The sequence below is a fragment of the Epinephelus moara genome, chromosome 1, assembly GCF_006386435.1.
Source record: "Epinephelus moara isolate mb chromosome 1, YSFRI_EMoa_1.0, whole genome shotgun sequence".
Taxonomy (NCBI): domain Eukaryota; kingdom Metazoa; phylum Chordata; class Actinopteri; order Perciformes; family Serranidae; genus Epinephelus; species Epinephelus moara.
The window spans coordinates 35,951,011-35,968,807 of record NC_065506.1 but is presented as its reverse complement, the minus strand read 5'-3'; the positions used below and the strand labels follow the sequence as shown (position 1 = coordinate 35,968,807).

The window sequence follows — 17,797 nt, the reverse complement described above, 5'->3', positions numbered from 1 at the left end:
GGCAAGGTCTCTCTTGTGAAAGCGATTTTCCATCTCAACGGGACTTCCTGGTTAAGTAAGGTTAAATAAACAAATAAATGTGTTTATTGCACTGTTCTTTAATCATTTATTCTTTTTAAAGAATATTTTTTACCTCTCTTGGCCTCAAACAGTTACTTAAAGGTCCAGTGTGTAGATTTTAGAGGCATCTACAGACACAAGCTGCATATATTCATAACTATGTTTCATTAGTTTACAATGACCTGACAATAAGAATCGTTGTGTTTTTGTTACTACAGATCGAGCTGTTTTTCATCTGCATATGGAGCAGGTCCTCTTCCACATGGCTCCCAGGAAGTGTGCTTGGCTTTGAGGCAAATTTTCACAGTGGCCAAACCATGTAACTACAACTTCCAGGTCAGTGGCGTAAGGTAGTTACGACAGGCCTTAGCGCACAGTATGGTGTGCATATCGTCTCGTCACGTGATCAGAGACTTGACACTGGATAACCTCAACATACATATTACCCAGCAATCATCACTACCTATCTGTATATAACAAAAAATACATGTTTATTATTTAATGAGAGTCCCTTTTTGAACACAGGCATATGTTCAAGGTGGCAATCACTCATAGGGTCCCATTCTCCACCCAACACATTGTTGGAGGGCCCACTCTCTCTATGAGCCCCCCACTTCACAGGCCCCAGTGCAACTACACTGCCTCCACTGTCCATATTTACGCCGCTGTTCCAGGTTCATAGCATGGTGCCATGGGGCAACATTTTCCCATTGACTTACACTGTGAAAGAGATGTCAGTGGATACATTTTTTTTTTTGAGCCTGACAACCTTCACAAAATGTCTTGTTTCACCATCAGGATTTGATCCATTCTACCTGATATCATTTCAAAAGTCGAGAGGAGCTGCACAATTAAATAATTTTATTCCCACTGAAGTTAGCGGAGGGCTAAGCCGCACGTTAGCCACTCAGCCGTCGAAAGTCTGTAGTGCGCTTTCTCTGTAGGCCCAATGATGCGGGTAATTTTATACCCAGGAAGTCAAACTTTTTGGCTTCATGTGCCACTGAGCAACTGTAACAGGAATGAACGGTACTCTGCCTCCAATGCTCTATGCAGATCTCTTTATGCAATTGTATACTTTCCTTTTTACTTTTAAATGGTACTGCAGCTGCCCTTAAAAAGTACATACTGTTGGATGCAGTATGCACACAGTCTGAGCTTACTACTTCTTCATAACTTCGCACCCTGAGCTTTGACCTTCTTTCTTTTATATCTGTTACCTTGGAGATAAAACAAAATGCCATTCCTGAGCTCCCCCGAGACAGAGTTCAACACAGAGAGCTGTGCTGTTGTTACTTTACAAAGTATGTAGTTTAGACTTTTAATTTATAACTGCATACATTGTGGATTTTAACATATTGTATTCACAATCCAGTAAAATTACATATGCATTTCTCTGTCGTTGTTATCTTCATAGTCCTTTTGTTGTCAGTAATTTTTGTAATTTTTTTTGTTCATTTAAACAGTTATTATTACCATTATTACTTTTTGACTGGTGATCAGCGGGTCCTTTTCCACCAAGTACACCATGTTATACTACAGCAGCCCAGAACCAACAAACCAAACACTGGCTCCAGATAGGGCCATGCATGTTTTAGCGTCAGCCACCGTAGTTCTCCTACATGCTTGGTACAACTCTGCAACTTCAAGCAGGATTTATACTTGTGCGTCAGCTCTATGCAGAGTCTACACTGTAGCCTAGGCACGTGGGCTACGCACGTGGCCTTCGATGTTGTGAGCATTTATACTTCTGCGGTGGTGTGTCTGTGTCACTCTGCAGTTACACCTTCAAAACACTAGTCAGTGGTGGGGGCGCTGTAAAGTTTAGTCAATTCAAAACACACCCAAAACACACATTAAACGTGGCTTAATAGAGACAGTGTCAAACACAAATACACATATTGGCTTCACTATAACTCACAGCATTCACAGACAAAGCACTTGTCTTTATCTGGACACATTTTCCCCACAACTACAACAGGCTAATGTTTTTAGCACAAGCCTATGGCATTTTGCATTGTATAAATTAGCCTAGCAGCTAGCAGACAGCAACATTAACAAAGGTAACATTACAAATTCAGCTCCATTACAACTCACAAGGTTCACTGACAAGACTGACTTACACTAAACACGTTCTCCAAATTTAACATGCTAATGTTATTAGCACAAGCTTATGGCTCTGTGCTAGATGCTACTAACTCCTACACACTGGACCTTTATACATAATCTGAGAGTTCTCTCCTTGGTGCAACTGCTAACATCTCAGACATCTGAGACGTTACAAGGGGCCCCACACACAGCTTGTTAGTGAGGGGTCACAAGTCAAAACAAAAACAACAATGTGCTCTATTTTATAAGTTTAGCCATATGTGTTTTATGTCAAATTAATCTAATTAGTAACTGGCATCAAACAGCTGTCACATACATGTCGTTGGGGGAAATGTACAATATGTCTCTCTGAGGTGTAGTGGAGTAAAAGTAAATACTAGTATTAAGTACTTCAAAATTGTACCGTACACTCTGCCACTGATAAAGGGACCACCCTGTGTTTGAATTTGAATCATGGATTGTAAAATTAAGATGTCTGACTGCATGTGCATGAAGGCACAACAAGTTTAACAGAGGGAAATGGCTACCCTGGCTCTGATTAAAGGTTCCAAAGGCCACCTACCAGCCCCTCTTTGAGAGTGCAAACACAACAGGTTGCAGTTTTATGGGGGGGATTATGTGTTTGACTATTAGTGGTTACTTCCTAAACTCTTGTTACCACTGCACTGTGTATACCAGCCCTGTATTGATCTTCTTGTTTGGATGTTTTTCCTCAGCCCTAGGGACCATGAATCAGATGCCTCTTTAATGATTCAATATTAGTTGATTGCACATTTCACTATTGGGTGGGTAAGGAAATGATGCTGGTGGGAGCTGAAGGCATCTTCTGTGCATATCAATTGAACCTTGGGCATCAGCCAGAGGATTTTTTTAGTGGGTGGGGTAATCTCAGCGGTCATTGAGGTCTTCTGGGTTGTGAAACTCTTGTGAGCACAGTCCAGCAGGGGCAATGATGACACAGCCTGCACAAGGCTATCTATTTCTTTGATTGTGTGAACTCCTTTTTTTTCTCCGTCTCTGTTGTGCTTTCCAGTGTGTGTTTAGAAGAGTTTCCAAACAAAATGATGGAAGTATTGTACTGGTAATATTTACAGTGTGGTCGGAGCAGTGAAATAAGCAAGCTGACAAATTAAATCATAACACCCACACACAGCAGGCTGCAGATATTTAGTAGCTTTATTGAATTTTCTTCTTTTAAATACATTTTAGCAGTGTCCTTTTTTAAAAACCATCACTCTGAGTGTAAATACTGAATGAATAAATCACTAAAATGCTCACTGTATGTGTTTAAAGCCTTTTTATGCAGCAGCAAAGATGCATTCCAGGCGTAGTTTATTTTGAAATACCAGCATGTCTTTAATGGGTTCATACTGTTCTGAATTAATTTCTTCAGCAGACATAACAGTTCCCAAGCTGCTGTGTTGAAGGAGGACAAACATACCCTGCACAGTGAGAATAATCCTTGATTCATTTTCAGATGCACGTCCTTGGAAACTTTTAACGCAAGTAGCCCCAGTTGATAAGAATTTGCTGGCGTCAGGGATTGTGTTTCAGAAATGCTTTTTCTCAAGTCACGTTGCCTCTCGACATGAAAGCGACCAATAGTCTGAGAGGCACGTAGACCCGCTGCTATAAAGTTGGCCCGAGAGCTGAGGCGTCTTCATTCATGAGCAAACGGGGATCCTACGCTGCCGTTTGATTTCACACACACGCTCAATATTACTTTGGACAATGCTGCGGGTCAGGTGTCTGAGAGGAGGTAGCAGAGGGGCCGAGGCTGCCCATCTGATCGGAGCCATGGTTGGTATTGTGGTGGTTTCATGTCGTCTTCTTCTTTTTTTTTGTCTTCAAAAAATGTTTAGAAAAAGTACATTTTTTTGTTTTTGTTAAAAAGCACAAATCAGTAAACGTGAATAAAGAAATTATGTTTGACATTTTCTTCACTAGGCTTCATCTGAGCTGCTTCTTTGAGATCATTGATTTTTTTTTCTTTCTTTTGGTCTGATTAAGCATTTTAATTGAAAATACAATTTGCAAAAAAAAAAAGAAAAAAAAGCACTGATTGTGTCACAGATACCTTAGTCAAAGGTTTGATTTGTTTCTAACTGCTGAGTGAGCTTTTTTAATCTTTGGTCCGTGAGTGACAGTGAACAGCTGTTTGGCACAGATGCGCTCCCAAACTCAGTGACATGGGAGCCGCTCCTGAGCCAGCAGCCTATCTGTGCAGACAGCGGCTTCTTAATAACACGTGTACTTTAACACCAAACAAATCGGCCTTCCTGGAGCATTTCTCATTTATCTCACACTGTGTTATCAGCACTTAGTTTGACTGTGTTTGAATTAGCCTTCTTGTGTGAGCTGCAGCCAAGTCTTTTATTTGACTCTATCACTTCTAAATATTATCTGACAATAAAATAAAACAACAAACAAAAATAAATACAACAATGGTAATACACAAAGCTAGTTTTATTTATGACTAATACAAAGTGCACATTAATATGTATACATGTATTTTTATTATCTATCTAAATAATTGGCATATTTTGCACTCTTTCAATAAGGCCATTTTTGTGCTGCAGATTTTTACATTTTTTTTTAAAGTTGTGATCCATTTTCTTCCCTCCTCAGCTCGGCCGGTCGGTGACTGGATGGGTGCAGAGGGCCTTCCAGAGCACTTCCAGTGCAGCAGCTGCACAGCCCCAGCATGTAGCTGAAGACCTTACTGAGCCTGCACTGCAGGAATGTCCTGTCTGCAGCTACAATGAATGGGACCCTCTTGAGGAGGTGATCGTGGGTCGTGCCGAAAACGCCCGTGTGCCTCCCTTCACTGTGGAAGTGAAAGTAAGCTGTAATGTCAAGATGACCTCTGTGAATCAGATTACATAATGCTTGTGTGTGTGGGCACTGCTGTGTATACTACCTGACAAAGAACTGCATAAAGACTGTGAAATGATGCCTAAATTGACTCATGTTGTCATATTATGAACCTCTCAACAGGCTAACACATATGAGAAGTATTGGCCCTTCTACCAGAAGTATGGGGGCCGGTCTTTTCCTGCGGACCACTTGAAAAAAGCTGTTGCTGAGATTGAGGAAATGTGCAATATTCTGCGTCATGAAGGCGTCACTGTAAGGAGGCCAGAGCCCATTGATTGGTCCCTGGAGTACAAAACTCCAGACTTCACATCATCAGGTAAAACAAAGGACAAATCATTCACTGATAAGCCTTTTCATAAAGATTTTCAGTGCAAAATAATGTAACAAATGTGTGTGTAAAGACGTAATTTACAACTAAACACAAGTTCTGTAGTAAGGTACAATTTTGAGGTACTTTACTTGAGTTTATCCATATTCTGCTACTTAATACTCATACTCTACTACATTTCAGATGGAAATATTTTATGTTTTACTCCATCAGGCTACATTTATTTCACAACTAGTTGCAATTTATTTACAGTTAAGTCTTTTGCATGCAAGAAATACACAATCAGTTTATCAAATATGAAGCATTTTTATAGATTAAATTACACAAAAGTATATATAGTAGATAAAACTAGCTCTTCCTCAACCATCTGCAACATTGAAAAACTTTTTATTTGTTAATGCATTAATAATAATAGTCCAGTATTATATTGATACAACACTAACAAGGCCCGTTTTGCCTAACCAGTACTTTTACTTAAGTAGAAATGAGCACGCTGGACTTTAACTTGTAATTAAGTGTGTCTATATTGAACTAGGTAAATGATCTATCTACTTTCCTCCAACACTGGCCTCACATTTTTCTTTGTTTGGTAACAGTGTCAGTGCATCACATTGTATTTTACATGATATTATAGGTAAGATAACTGTGTGTTGTTGGATCTGTTGTAGGCATGTACGCTGCCATGCCCAGAGACATCCTTATGGTTGTGGGAAATGAGATTATCGAGGCTCCTATGGCCTGGAGGGCTCGCTTCTTTGAGTACCGAGCCTACAGACCTCTGATCAAGGAGTACTTCAGAAAAGGTGCTAAGTGGACCACTGCTCCCAAACCCACTATGGCTGATGATCTGTATGATCAGGTGAGGCCTTGTGAGATCAGGACAGCACATGCTAAATGTTTTAAGTGTGGGCTGTGTAGGATTACGGTTTCTTGAAGCGTTGGGATTATGTTGTTGACTTTATCACAAAGTTGAACCTGCATTAAAAAGCCTTGTTTGGGCTCTTCATATCACCACTGAACTTTTTGCCATGTGCTGTTTATGGCCCTGTACGTGGCCAGAGACTAAACTGCTGGTAAACTAAATCATTACTTTGTTGTGTCTTTCAGGACTACCCCATCCGCACAGTGGAGGACAGACACAAGCTGGCTGCCGAGGGGAAGTTTGTGACTACAGAGCACGAGCCCTGCTTTGATGCTGCGGACTTCATCCGAGCTGGGACAGACCTTTTCGTCCAGAGGAGTCAGGTATGAAGACTTTAAACTTGTTAACGTGTCTGTTATCTGGTCTTAATTCTGAAGTCTATAGTCTGAGGTTAAACGTCCATTGCAACATACACATTGAAAGATAAGATAAAAGTTTGATACTGCTAAACCATGACATATAGCAGTGATACTCAACTTGAAGTATGCAGGCCATATCAGGTTCATGACAGGGTGCTGGGCAGCCCACTGACTATTCTCTAATTTACAATGAAAATAAACAGTATAGTTTTTAATTTAAATAAGGTGCCAGAATGCAAAATAGAGCTCTCTTGCCCTAAAACCCTCCTCTTGGCTCACGTGTGAGGACAGCAACCATCCAAACATTGAAAACAAGCAATCCATTCATTATATATACTGATAAATATTAAGACTTGTTTGAGTGGCCCATGGCCTCCTGTCATTTTGCAAAAGTGGTCCCTAGGCAAAGCAAGTTGAGTATCCCAGACCTACAGAGATCTCTGTGTGCGTATGAACACCAGTTACCATTTATTTTTGTTTTGTTTTGTGCAGGTTACAAATTACATGGGAATTGAATGGATGCGCCGCCATCTGGCTCCAGACTACAAGATCCACATCATTTCATTCAAGGATCCCAACCCCATGCACATTGATGCCACGTTCAACATCATCGGGCCGGGACTGGTGCTGTCAAACCCTGATCGTCCATGTCGCCAGGTACTGATGGAAAGCAAAAAGCTACTTTCATTTCCTCATGGTGTTCTGTGCTGCCCTCTTGTGGACTTATACTATAACTAGCTTGACACCATAAAGGTCTCCATGTTCACCACTGCACTTTGTCCTTTATCGTCAGATTGACATGTTCAGGAAGGCTGGCTGGACTGTTGTAAAACCTCCGACGCCTCTGATTCCTGATGGTGGGTACTAATGCTTACCTCCTCTTACATAGGGAAAACATTTAGAAATTTTACCACAAAAAAACATTTCTCTCCCTTTCTATGTAGACCACCCCCTGTGGATGTCCTCCAAATGGCTGTCCATGAACGTCCTGATGTTGGGTGAGAAGCGTGTTATGGTTGATGCCAATGAAAGCACCATCCAAAAAATGTTTCAGAGCCTCGGTGAGTTCGAATATTCAGGTTATTCCATCTTAACAATTAAAGGTACAGTGTGTAGGATTTAGAGACGTCAATTTGGCAGAAATAAACAAAATATTCATAATTATATTTTCGATAGTTTATAATCACCTGAAGAAGAAGAAAAAGAATCATTGTATTGTTGTTACCTTAGAATGAGCCGGTTATAGCTACAAATGGAGTGGATCCCCTGCCACGGAGTCTGCCATGTTGTTCTACAGTAGCCTAGAACAAACAAGCCAAACACTGGCTCTAGATAGGGCCATTCGCATTTTTGTTTCGGACATCATAGTTCTCCTACAGGCTTGGCACACAGGACAAGATTGCTCCGCAACTTTACCGCTATACGCCACTAAATCCTAGACACTGGACCTTTAAGATTAATTTCAACAGACATTTTAATCATCCGATCCATCTGTGACGAAAAATACTTTGTACCTGATGCATACATGTGTTTTTGTTGCAGGTATCAAGACCATAAAGGTGAACATTCGCCATGCCAACTCCCTGGGTGGTGGCTTTCACTGCTGGACAACCGACGTCCGCCGCCGTGGTACCCTGCAGTCCTACTTTCACTAGCCTTGCCAGAAACAGGCAGTTTTTATTGAGCTTTAAAGATTAAAGCCTCAGTCCGGAATCTAAATTCCACTTTAATTATTTAATCTTCATTGTCAGTCGACCGTGCATGTACACACACTAATCACAAATCTACTGTTGAAAAAAAAAAAAAAGTTTGAAATTTGTGTGTTTGGGTGTCATCTGCTGCTACTCAAAGTCAAACCTGTGTGAAACAAACCTATTAATGGGGCGATCTTATTATGACAGGTGGCACCAAAGTCCTTTTCTGGAATGAGTCTTTATGTCCTAAATGAACATGTATGAATTGTTTTAATTTGACATCGCTGTGCATCACAGTGCCTTTGCAAACAGCTTTGTTCGGATTCACAGTATACATACTACATATATATATAGAATTTATATATAGAGTATATATGCTCAATAGCAACAAATGAACGTAACTTTACTTCGATCAGTAATCTCAATATTAACTGCATTTCTGGCCTGGCTATTGTAAAGCTGAATTGTTTGTGGCTCAAACATCTAAGAGTCATAACTTTAAGGACAAGGTACAATTTGGTATGTGAAAGTCACCAAACAAGGAGGAGAGAAGCTACCTCCTCATGGAAACTTAAGGCACCATAATTTTTCCAAAGTATTTTTTTTATTTAAAGGAATGTATAAAAGTTTATAAGTAGGTCATTAAACAATATTAATTTCTTATCGCTAGTATATTATTTTGTAAAGATTTTAATTGATTCAAGAGACAAAGTTCTATTTATATTTTTCATACTCTTTATTGGATTTCCCGACAATTAGTGTTTTTATATATTTACTTAAAAAGTATGCGGTCCATATCAGATATTGTATACCTTTTGTCTTTTCTCCTATTGCAAATCTGGGCCAGTTATATGCTTGTCATTCTCGCTGAACTTATTGGCTGCTTTTGTGTGCAAAGCAAAAATGCCTAAAGAATTAAAGATGTCTTGTTGTGAAGATGTTTTTTGTGATCTTTTGCTGCACATACAGATGGATATAAGATGTTTACCTCTTCAAGGCTGCCTTGATATTTAGTTTGCAACAATTAATTCAAGGGAAGTTATGACTCAACAGAGAAATGCAAGTGATGTTTTGTATTATGCAACGTTATTAAATGTAATTATAAAAAAAGTTGCGTGTCAGTTTCTTCTTGTATTATTTGTTGTATTTATTGACATATGTGTTTGTTATTGGATCATTACTGGTATGAACAAGTCTTGCTGCACTGTACATTCTATCCACTGATCCATGTTGTCAGTGGTGTGAGAAGTACTGACTACTAAAATATTATTAAGCGGGATTTATAGTTGTGCGGCAGATTCTACACCGTAGCCCACGCATGTGGCCTATGCCGTTGTGAGCATTTATACTTGTGCGGTGGTGTCACTCTGCAGTTACACCTCCAAAACACTGGTCAGGGCAGCAGTTTCTGTGAAGTGCTGTAAAGTTTAGTTGATTCAAAACACACATTAAACAGGGCTTAATAGAGACCATTGCAAACACAAGTACACAAATCAGCTTCACTATAACTCACAGCATTCACAGACAAACACTTGTCTTTTGCCGGACACATTTTCCCCACAAATACAACATGCTAACGTTATTAGCACAAGCCTATGGCATATTAGATTGTATAAATTAGCCTAGCAGCTAGCGATCTTTTCCTCTTATATAAAACCAGGGACAACAGCAACATTTAACAAAGGTAACGTTACAAAATTCAGCTCCATTACAACTCATTAGGTTCACCAACAAAACAACTGTCTTATACCAAATACATTTTCCAAACAAATATAATATGCTAACATTATTAGCACAAGCCTGTGGCATTTTACATTGTATAAATTAGCTTAGCGATGAGCGTAGATTTCCTCTGCTAATATGAAGCCAGGATAAATTACACATAAGACTTAAATGCTATTTTTGTGAAGACTTTATAGTCTTCACAATTTATTGTTTCTTATCTGTGAAATCAAAGTAAATAAAAGCTTTGTTTCCACTGAGGGAAATGGTTTCAGCTTACAAATATAGACAGGAGGTCTGTGTCGCCGTGACGTGTCGACGCGGGAACTGCCCATTGGTTCGACATCCCATTGTTCCGACCATATTAAACTCATTGTTCCGAAGTCCGTTCCGAAATCATCATGATGCCCTGTGGTTAAGGTCTGGTTAGGTTTAGGCACAAAAACCACGTGGTTAGGGTCAGGAAAAGATCATGGTGTGGGTTAAAATGAAAAAGAAAGTGACAAACACATAAGCCGTGAGCCTCCTCTGCCTCAAGCTGGTCGCGGCGCACCATACGCCCGCCGCGAGCCGTTCAGCACCGCGGACAGTCGGACTAATGGGATGTCGAACCAATGGGCTGTCGAACCAATGACATGGACCCGTCGACGCAAAGCCTACGCTGTAGCTACGGCATAGATTCAATACAGAAGTATGAATTCCGCATTAGTCTACCGAAGCATTAACATGTTAGCAGCCAAGGGTGTAGGTTTTATTTCAGCATTGATTGGGACACATATTAAGCAGGGATAACTCCCCTGTGAACTATTTGCCTCCAAGAACACTGTGATCATCTGCTGCTGGTTAATTGGAAGTTCAGCAACAGCCGGAAGAAGATTGGGGATGCAGCCTTTGTCAATAACGCCCCAAAACTATGGAACATGCTACCTATAGATATCAGGGAAGCTAGCTCGCTAAATTTAAGTTTAAGTTTATTAAGTTTAAGTTTATTTACTTTATTAATCCCCCTGAGGGGAAATTCAATGTTTTCACTCTTGCTTGTCAATTACACACAGGTCCGAAAGACACACACATGCACAAACAGGACCTATACATGCACAAAGTGGAGAGATGTCCCTTGGTCAGGCGCCCCGAGCGGTTGGGGGGTTCGGTGCCTTGCTCAAGGGCACCTCGGCAGTGCCCAGGAGGTGAACTGGCACCTCTCCAGCCACCAGTCCACACTCCATATTTTGGTCCGGATGGGGACTCGAACAGGCGACCCTCCGGTTCCCAACCCAAGTCCCTATGGACTGAGCTACTTTGGTTTTTTTTTTTTAAAACAAAGCTAAAAACATATCTGGTCACTTCAGCCTTTCTCGGACTTCCTGATACAGGTCTGAAATGCTTCCCTTTCATGCTTCGCGCTGCTGCAGCTCTTTTAAAATCTTACTTGATTTTATGATTTATAGTTTTACAACTCTATGATTTTATAAATCAGTTCTGGTATATGTTCATTCTGTCTATTTTCATGTGAAGCACTCAGTGCTTACACTGTCCTTATTGTAAAACGCTTCGTGCGGAATTTCTTGTATGAAAGGTGCTATATAAATACAATTGTATTATTATTATGATTGTAACACAGGACAGTACATTCCCTGCATCAATTAACAGTGGAAATGTCTTTATTTATGTAAAGAAAAGAAAATATAAAATAAAATAAAATATGAAAATAAAATTGAGTGCAGCCGCATTTTACTACCATCAAGGTGGAGTTTTTCATATACTATAAAAACCTAATTTGTAGCTGCAATCATCAAATAAATGTAGAGGAGTGGAAAGTATGACACGTCTCTATGAAATCTAGTGGAGCAGAAGTCCAAAGTAATAACAGCAGTGCAATAAATATACTTGGAGGTAATTAAGATAACAATACCACACAATTAGTTGAATAAATAAGGACAGTCTGGGTGACATTGACATGTGGACCTTGGTATTTATTATATCTATTCATCTGTATAATAAGTGGCACCACAGTTTCCACTGATGTCATGTTTTATATAACACTTTTATGTCTGTAAACATTAACCAGGATGATGCGTCAGTGCCAGAAGCATTGCGTCACATATTATAATATATTATCATGTATACCCAGTTACTTAAGATAATTCACAGACCTTGTTGTAAACAGTTTCATGGAGGAACTATATCTGTCCACTGAACCACAGCCGCCAACCATATTACTGTTCAGGAAGAAGCATGCATCTACTGCTAGCTCACCTAGCACCACTGAGCTGGCTACTGATGCAGCTCAGCCAAGGAGGACGACATCTCACGCTGTCACGGCGACAAGCCTCTCGTCTATGAGAAGATCCACGCTTCCTTCTGTGCGGTGATATGGTTGGTATCTCTTTTCTTCCCAATACAAATTGAATTCCTCAGGGTTCTGTCCTTGGTCCAGTCTTATTCACTATTTATATAAACAATATTACAACTCCTTTGTACAATTGTAAGTTACATCGTTACGCAGATGATACTGTCCTTAATTCTTGTGCAGATACTATTTGTGACGCCACCCTTAATCTACAGCTATCACTTGACCTTCTTCTCCTTCTGCTCCTCCATAATGTGAAATTGGTCAACTGTGCAAAAAAAAAAGGATGCTGTTTTCGAATGCAAGAAATATTGACTATAGTAGTTTTGAAATTTGTTCTTCTAATAACAACGTAATAGTGACAGTGTAGCATTATAAGAATAAATGAAAAACATAATTTTAAAGTCGACATACTGTTTTTAAAGCTGAGAGCAAAATTAGGCTCTTTTTAGAAATAAGTCCTGTTTCAGAATATTCACCAGAAAAAGCCATTTCCCCTCTGTTTTGGACCACGGCGATGTTATCTGTGGGTGGGTGTCCAGTTCATTTTTCAAACCTTTAGATGCAGTGTATCACTCAGCCTTAAGTTTCATCACTGGAGACAGCTATGGACACACCATTGCTTACTTTACCAATAAACTGGCTGGCCTGCCCTGTCCGTGAGGAGGGATCCCCATTTGTTCATATCTATTTATAAAGCTCTCTTACAAAAACTTCCCCCTATCTCTCAGCCCTGCTTTTTGGAATTTTGGCAGCCACTGTACCCGCTCACCCTGCAGGTGCCAAAAATTCATACAGTTAGGAAGATCAGCGTTTTCCTACTGTGTGCCCCACATACTTGGAATATGCTTCAGCAAAACTTCCTGCGTTGCTATTTGTTTTAAGTTGAGTTTGTTGTTTGTATGTATGTTTGTTTTTAAATAAAGTCAATGAAAGAATGAATGAAGACCGAGGATAGCCGTGATACTTTCTGAGTCTCTAACCAGGAACAAGCTACACATCATCTGATTCACTCTGTACACACACACAGTTTATAAGGAAAAAAGTAATTTTGCAGCAAGAAGTATTTTTCTACCTTCATTTATTTTATTATTAGCATTGGCTGCTTTGTAATTAAACTCATCAAACTTAAATCATGTTGATTATGTGTCTGTGTAGACATGTTTCATTCAAGTTGTTAGTTCGGATGTTTTAGCTGTTGGCTGTAAGTTAAGCTGGTATGTGGCTACACTATGTTACAGACAACACCACTGAACAGCAGACACGTGTATCTAGTTTGTATCACTTTTTGAAAATACTGGCTTAAAAGAGCTCCAAGATACAGACAAAAATGTCAAATGTTCTCCACACATCTCACCTGTCAGACCATATAGTGAGAAAAAAAGGAATGAATGAAAGTTTATACAGTATTAAAATAGACATTTTGCATGTTAATTAACTAAAAAACACCAACTCTGACTACAAACTAGCTTTTCATTTTCTAGATATCCACTGAATAAAGCAATTGTTACCAACACTTTCCCTTCAACTTAAAGAAAAGTTATGAATGAATAAAGCTTTTTTCCCTTTACAGTAAGGTCACCATTTCTTTTCGGGTTTACATGATGATATATGACGCCGCGCTTCTGGCACTGACACATCAGCCTGGTTAATGATTACATACATGAAGGTGTTACAGTAAACGTGGTGCCAAGCTCAGTGAGAACTGTGGTGCAATACATTAAACAGATCAATAGAAATGACAGATACCAAGTTCCCAGGTCAGCGTGACCCAGAATGGCCCTAATTTATTCAAATAAATGTGTGCTGTTGTTATCTTAATTACCAGTCAGGATATTTATTGCGCTACTGTTATTACTTTAGGCTTCTACTCCCCTGGGTTACAGAGAGAAACTAAATTTATTTGTTAGTTATGTTTTGGATCAAAAGTTTCAACCAAAATAAACGATCAGCTTTTAAAATATGATATTTAAATGCTGCTAATTTGTTAATGCTTAAAAAACAATATTTCAATAATATATATGAGAAATGTAACACTTTAAATGAGGTCACTCTGCGTGATGAGCATAGACTGTATAAAAAATGGATATAACTACCGTGACATCACCCTTCAGTTTGTGGACTCCTGTTTTAAAGTGTTCCAAGAGTTCCAAGCAGGTATGGCTGCAGCTGCAGCAGCTACGTGGCCCGCCCACCATAACCAGCACGTCAGTCCACGATCAGCCCCCTTCTCTCCCTGGCCAAGGAACGGAAACCTTGAAGAAGATGCAATGGTAGTGTTGAGCCAACTACGAAAAATATGGTTAAAAGAAAGGCGTAATGTTAGGGTGAGGGTAATGGGGAGGGTCACATCTCGTTTCTAATAAAGTAATCTTCATGTTTAATGAAGTGGGTTTTTGCTACATTTAGCCCTATTTGTTCATTACAACATTAGGATGCAGCATGGTTCAGATAACTTGCACGGTTCAGGGCTTGTCTTGTACTAGTAATAGGTGCAGTTTGCAGGGGCGTGTTGTGTACCCTACAAATGGACTGTGCCTGCAGCTGTACATATCTCTCGTGTTCAGCATTTCAACTGTCGCCATCTTGTTTTTTGGAGCCAGAAGTGACCATATTTAGAGGAGAGGCTGCCGCTGTAGAAGAGCGAGATGGATCTGACTGAGAGGCCGAGGACACTATGGACAGACAGTCGTCATTCATAGTGGCCCGCCCTTAAATATGTGTAACTTTAAGACCTTAGAAAATGTTAACAGGTGACTTATATGAAAATTCACCCCGTACAGTTGTCATGAAGGGGGAAATTAGCTATGGAGACCAAAACTTTTTTGGCACCAGGCTGTAAACATGGTTATTTCTGCTGTAAAGTTTAATATCTATCATGGGGGTCTATGGGAAGCGACTGGCTTCTGGAACGAGCCTCTACTCCAGTGGGAGGCTGTAATTATATGTATATTTTCTAAGTATTTTTTAAGCACTTTCAGCACCAAAAGCCGAGCGCCATCTAGTTCCCTTTTTTATTGCAATCCTTTTTTTATTTAAGAATCAAAGAACAAAAGGTCGTCATGGGTGTTACAAGGTCAAATCACAGTTTTTTATTCCACTTACATCCTGGCATACAGTATCACACTTTTCCAAATGGCATTTACACACACTCCATTTCTCCCAATATTTTGTACATTTTCTCATCTCAAGCGTTTGAGTAAAAGTAAGTCTTTCCATAAATTTTGTTTACAATCCCCAGCCATTGGGCTAGTGTTGGAGGATCAACTTGCATCCATTTGCGAGTTATGGCTTTCCTGCTATTTGCCAAAAGTATCTTCATTAAATATTTATCTTTGTGTAGGATAGTTTCAGGTATTTTTCCTAAGTATAATGTAACAAATGAGTGGACTAAATTCATCCCAATGATTGGCAAGTGAGGTTCAACATTGCCTCCAAGAAAAGCCCTGGCTCTGCAGGCCTGTTCACAGTGCTGCTAGTCAAGGGGTGATAATAAATTGCACAAGGTTTTTCCACAACAAGGCGCATTATCTTGAGTTTGTGATTTCTGGGAAAAGACATTGGTGTTTTCAAATCTGTTTTTTGGCACTTTGAGCACCACAAGCCGATCTAGTTATCTACAGTAGTTCAGTTATATTGGTGAGAAGGCAGGCATCTCCAACACTAAGCAACTCAAACCTAAACAACCCAGGCTGATAAATAGCACTACAGGTAAGAGGAAAAACATGTATTTTTGATTTGAGGGTAAATTGTCCCTTTAGTGCTCCAACTAGCTTGGACTTTTGATCACAGTTGGTGAAGTGACTGGTAAAAGACAAATGAACAGTCTTAAGATTACACCATCAACAGTTTTATATCACTCATAAATAACCACCCACTACAGAAAACACATTTTCCTTTATGTATTTTTCTATGTTTTTTCATACTGTGTCCACCCCTGTATGCACCTTTGACCAAATTGATGACCTCCTTTGGATAACAAAGTTAACTTTAATTCCATTCCATTCCCTTCTCTGGCACACTGTCTTATGCATCTTGCAGGGGACTGTTTTATGGTGTAGTGCACTTTATGAGAAATATTTTTGACTGTCTCAGTATTTTAATATTTGAAGGATAATATTAGATTAAAAAAACATACCAGAGCTAATTATATAATTGATATAAATTTAGTAATCTGTTGTCTGATACCAATCAAACTAGAAATAACAACATGCGGAAAGGTTAATAACAGAAAAAAGGCATTGCATTTAAGTCTTGATGTCTGCATGCTGCCATCTAGCGGTGGAAACGACACATAGCACTTTGACGTTCGTTGAAGAATGAAAAAGCTCCTGAATGACACAAACAGTGATGTTGCTGTGTGATGGATTTGAGGTCGTAAAAGTGAGTTCAGCTGCAACTTATGGCCAATTTAAATGAGAATATTTAATGTTCCATTTCATCATATGAAACGGTTTTCCTCAGTACACAAGTCACTTTTAACAGATTACATTCACCCTGAGGAGGCAAAGAACATAGAAGACAACATCAAAAAGACAGTAATCAAATTCAGATTCTGAGAGTTTGTACCCCTTAAAAAAATCTGTCAACCCAAACTCCAAATGTTGGCATACTTCTACAACTTAACATTAAATCTGAACACATTCTTTACTCTCTCTTAAACTTTAAAATGCTTCCATCTTTATGATTAGATGTTATTTGATTTCTTTTCTCAGCACTTCTCTGCACTCACGCATTCTTTTTATTGTCCAACGTAAATCTTAGTAATGCTAGATGGGGGCATTACTTTAAACAGTCCAGTCGCCAGAAGAAAATGTTGGCATTGTGTTTCTTTAAACCACAAATATGTTATGTTTGCACATTTTATACGTATCATATCAGAGATTCTGAAGTGACTCCGTATATGAGTTGACTTTGTCATTGGTAGGTTGGAGGGGATGGCATGACACTTAGGTGAGATGCCTGCCAAGCTGCAAACCAGTTGTTTTTTGTGAGTCATTGCTGTGTTTCCAGTGGTTTGTTAGTCCCCAAACATAAGTGTTTGTTAGTGACATGTCACTGTTGTTCCAGCAGAGATAGTGCCAAAAGAAGCAGTTGTTTTTTACTGAGACATAGCTGTGTTTCCAGCTGTGATTGTTCTACCAAAACCACGTATTTTACTTACCTCACTTCCTTTTCCTCAGCACTGATTGGTTCCTTTCACTCTTTGTTCACTCATTAACCTGATTGAGTTCACCTGCTCACCCTTATTTAAGCCATGAATGCCATTTCACTCATTATTTTTTCATCATCACATGGGGCGGCAGTGCTGTTACAAGCAGAATCTCTCTCTTTAGTTTATCCTGTACATTATTAGTTCAGTGTAGAGCATTATTT

General features: G+C 39.4%; 1 protein-coding gene across 1 annotated transcript; it reads left to right on the top strand.

Annotated features, from left to right (window-relative positions):
- Positions 1-3,808: 3,808 nt before the first annotated feature.
- gatm (glycine amidinotransferase (L-arginine:glycine amidinotransferase)) lies at positions 3,809-9,287 on the top strand. Its single transcript, XM_050052154.1, has 9 exons — positions 3,809-3,969; positions 4,798-5,010; positions 5,167-5,362; positions 6,043-6,233; positions 6,482-6,619; positions 7,148-7,312; positions 7,449-7,512; positions 7,600-7,716; positions 8,198-9,287. Exons 1-9 carry the CDS (start codon positions 3,901-3,903, stop codon positions 8,308-8,310), a joined length of 1,266 nt encoding a protein of 421 aa, XP_049908111.1. The 5' UTR covers positions 3,809-3,900; the 3' UTR covers positions 8,311-9,287.
- Positions 9,288-17,797: the final 8,510 nt, after the last annotated feature.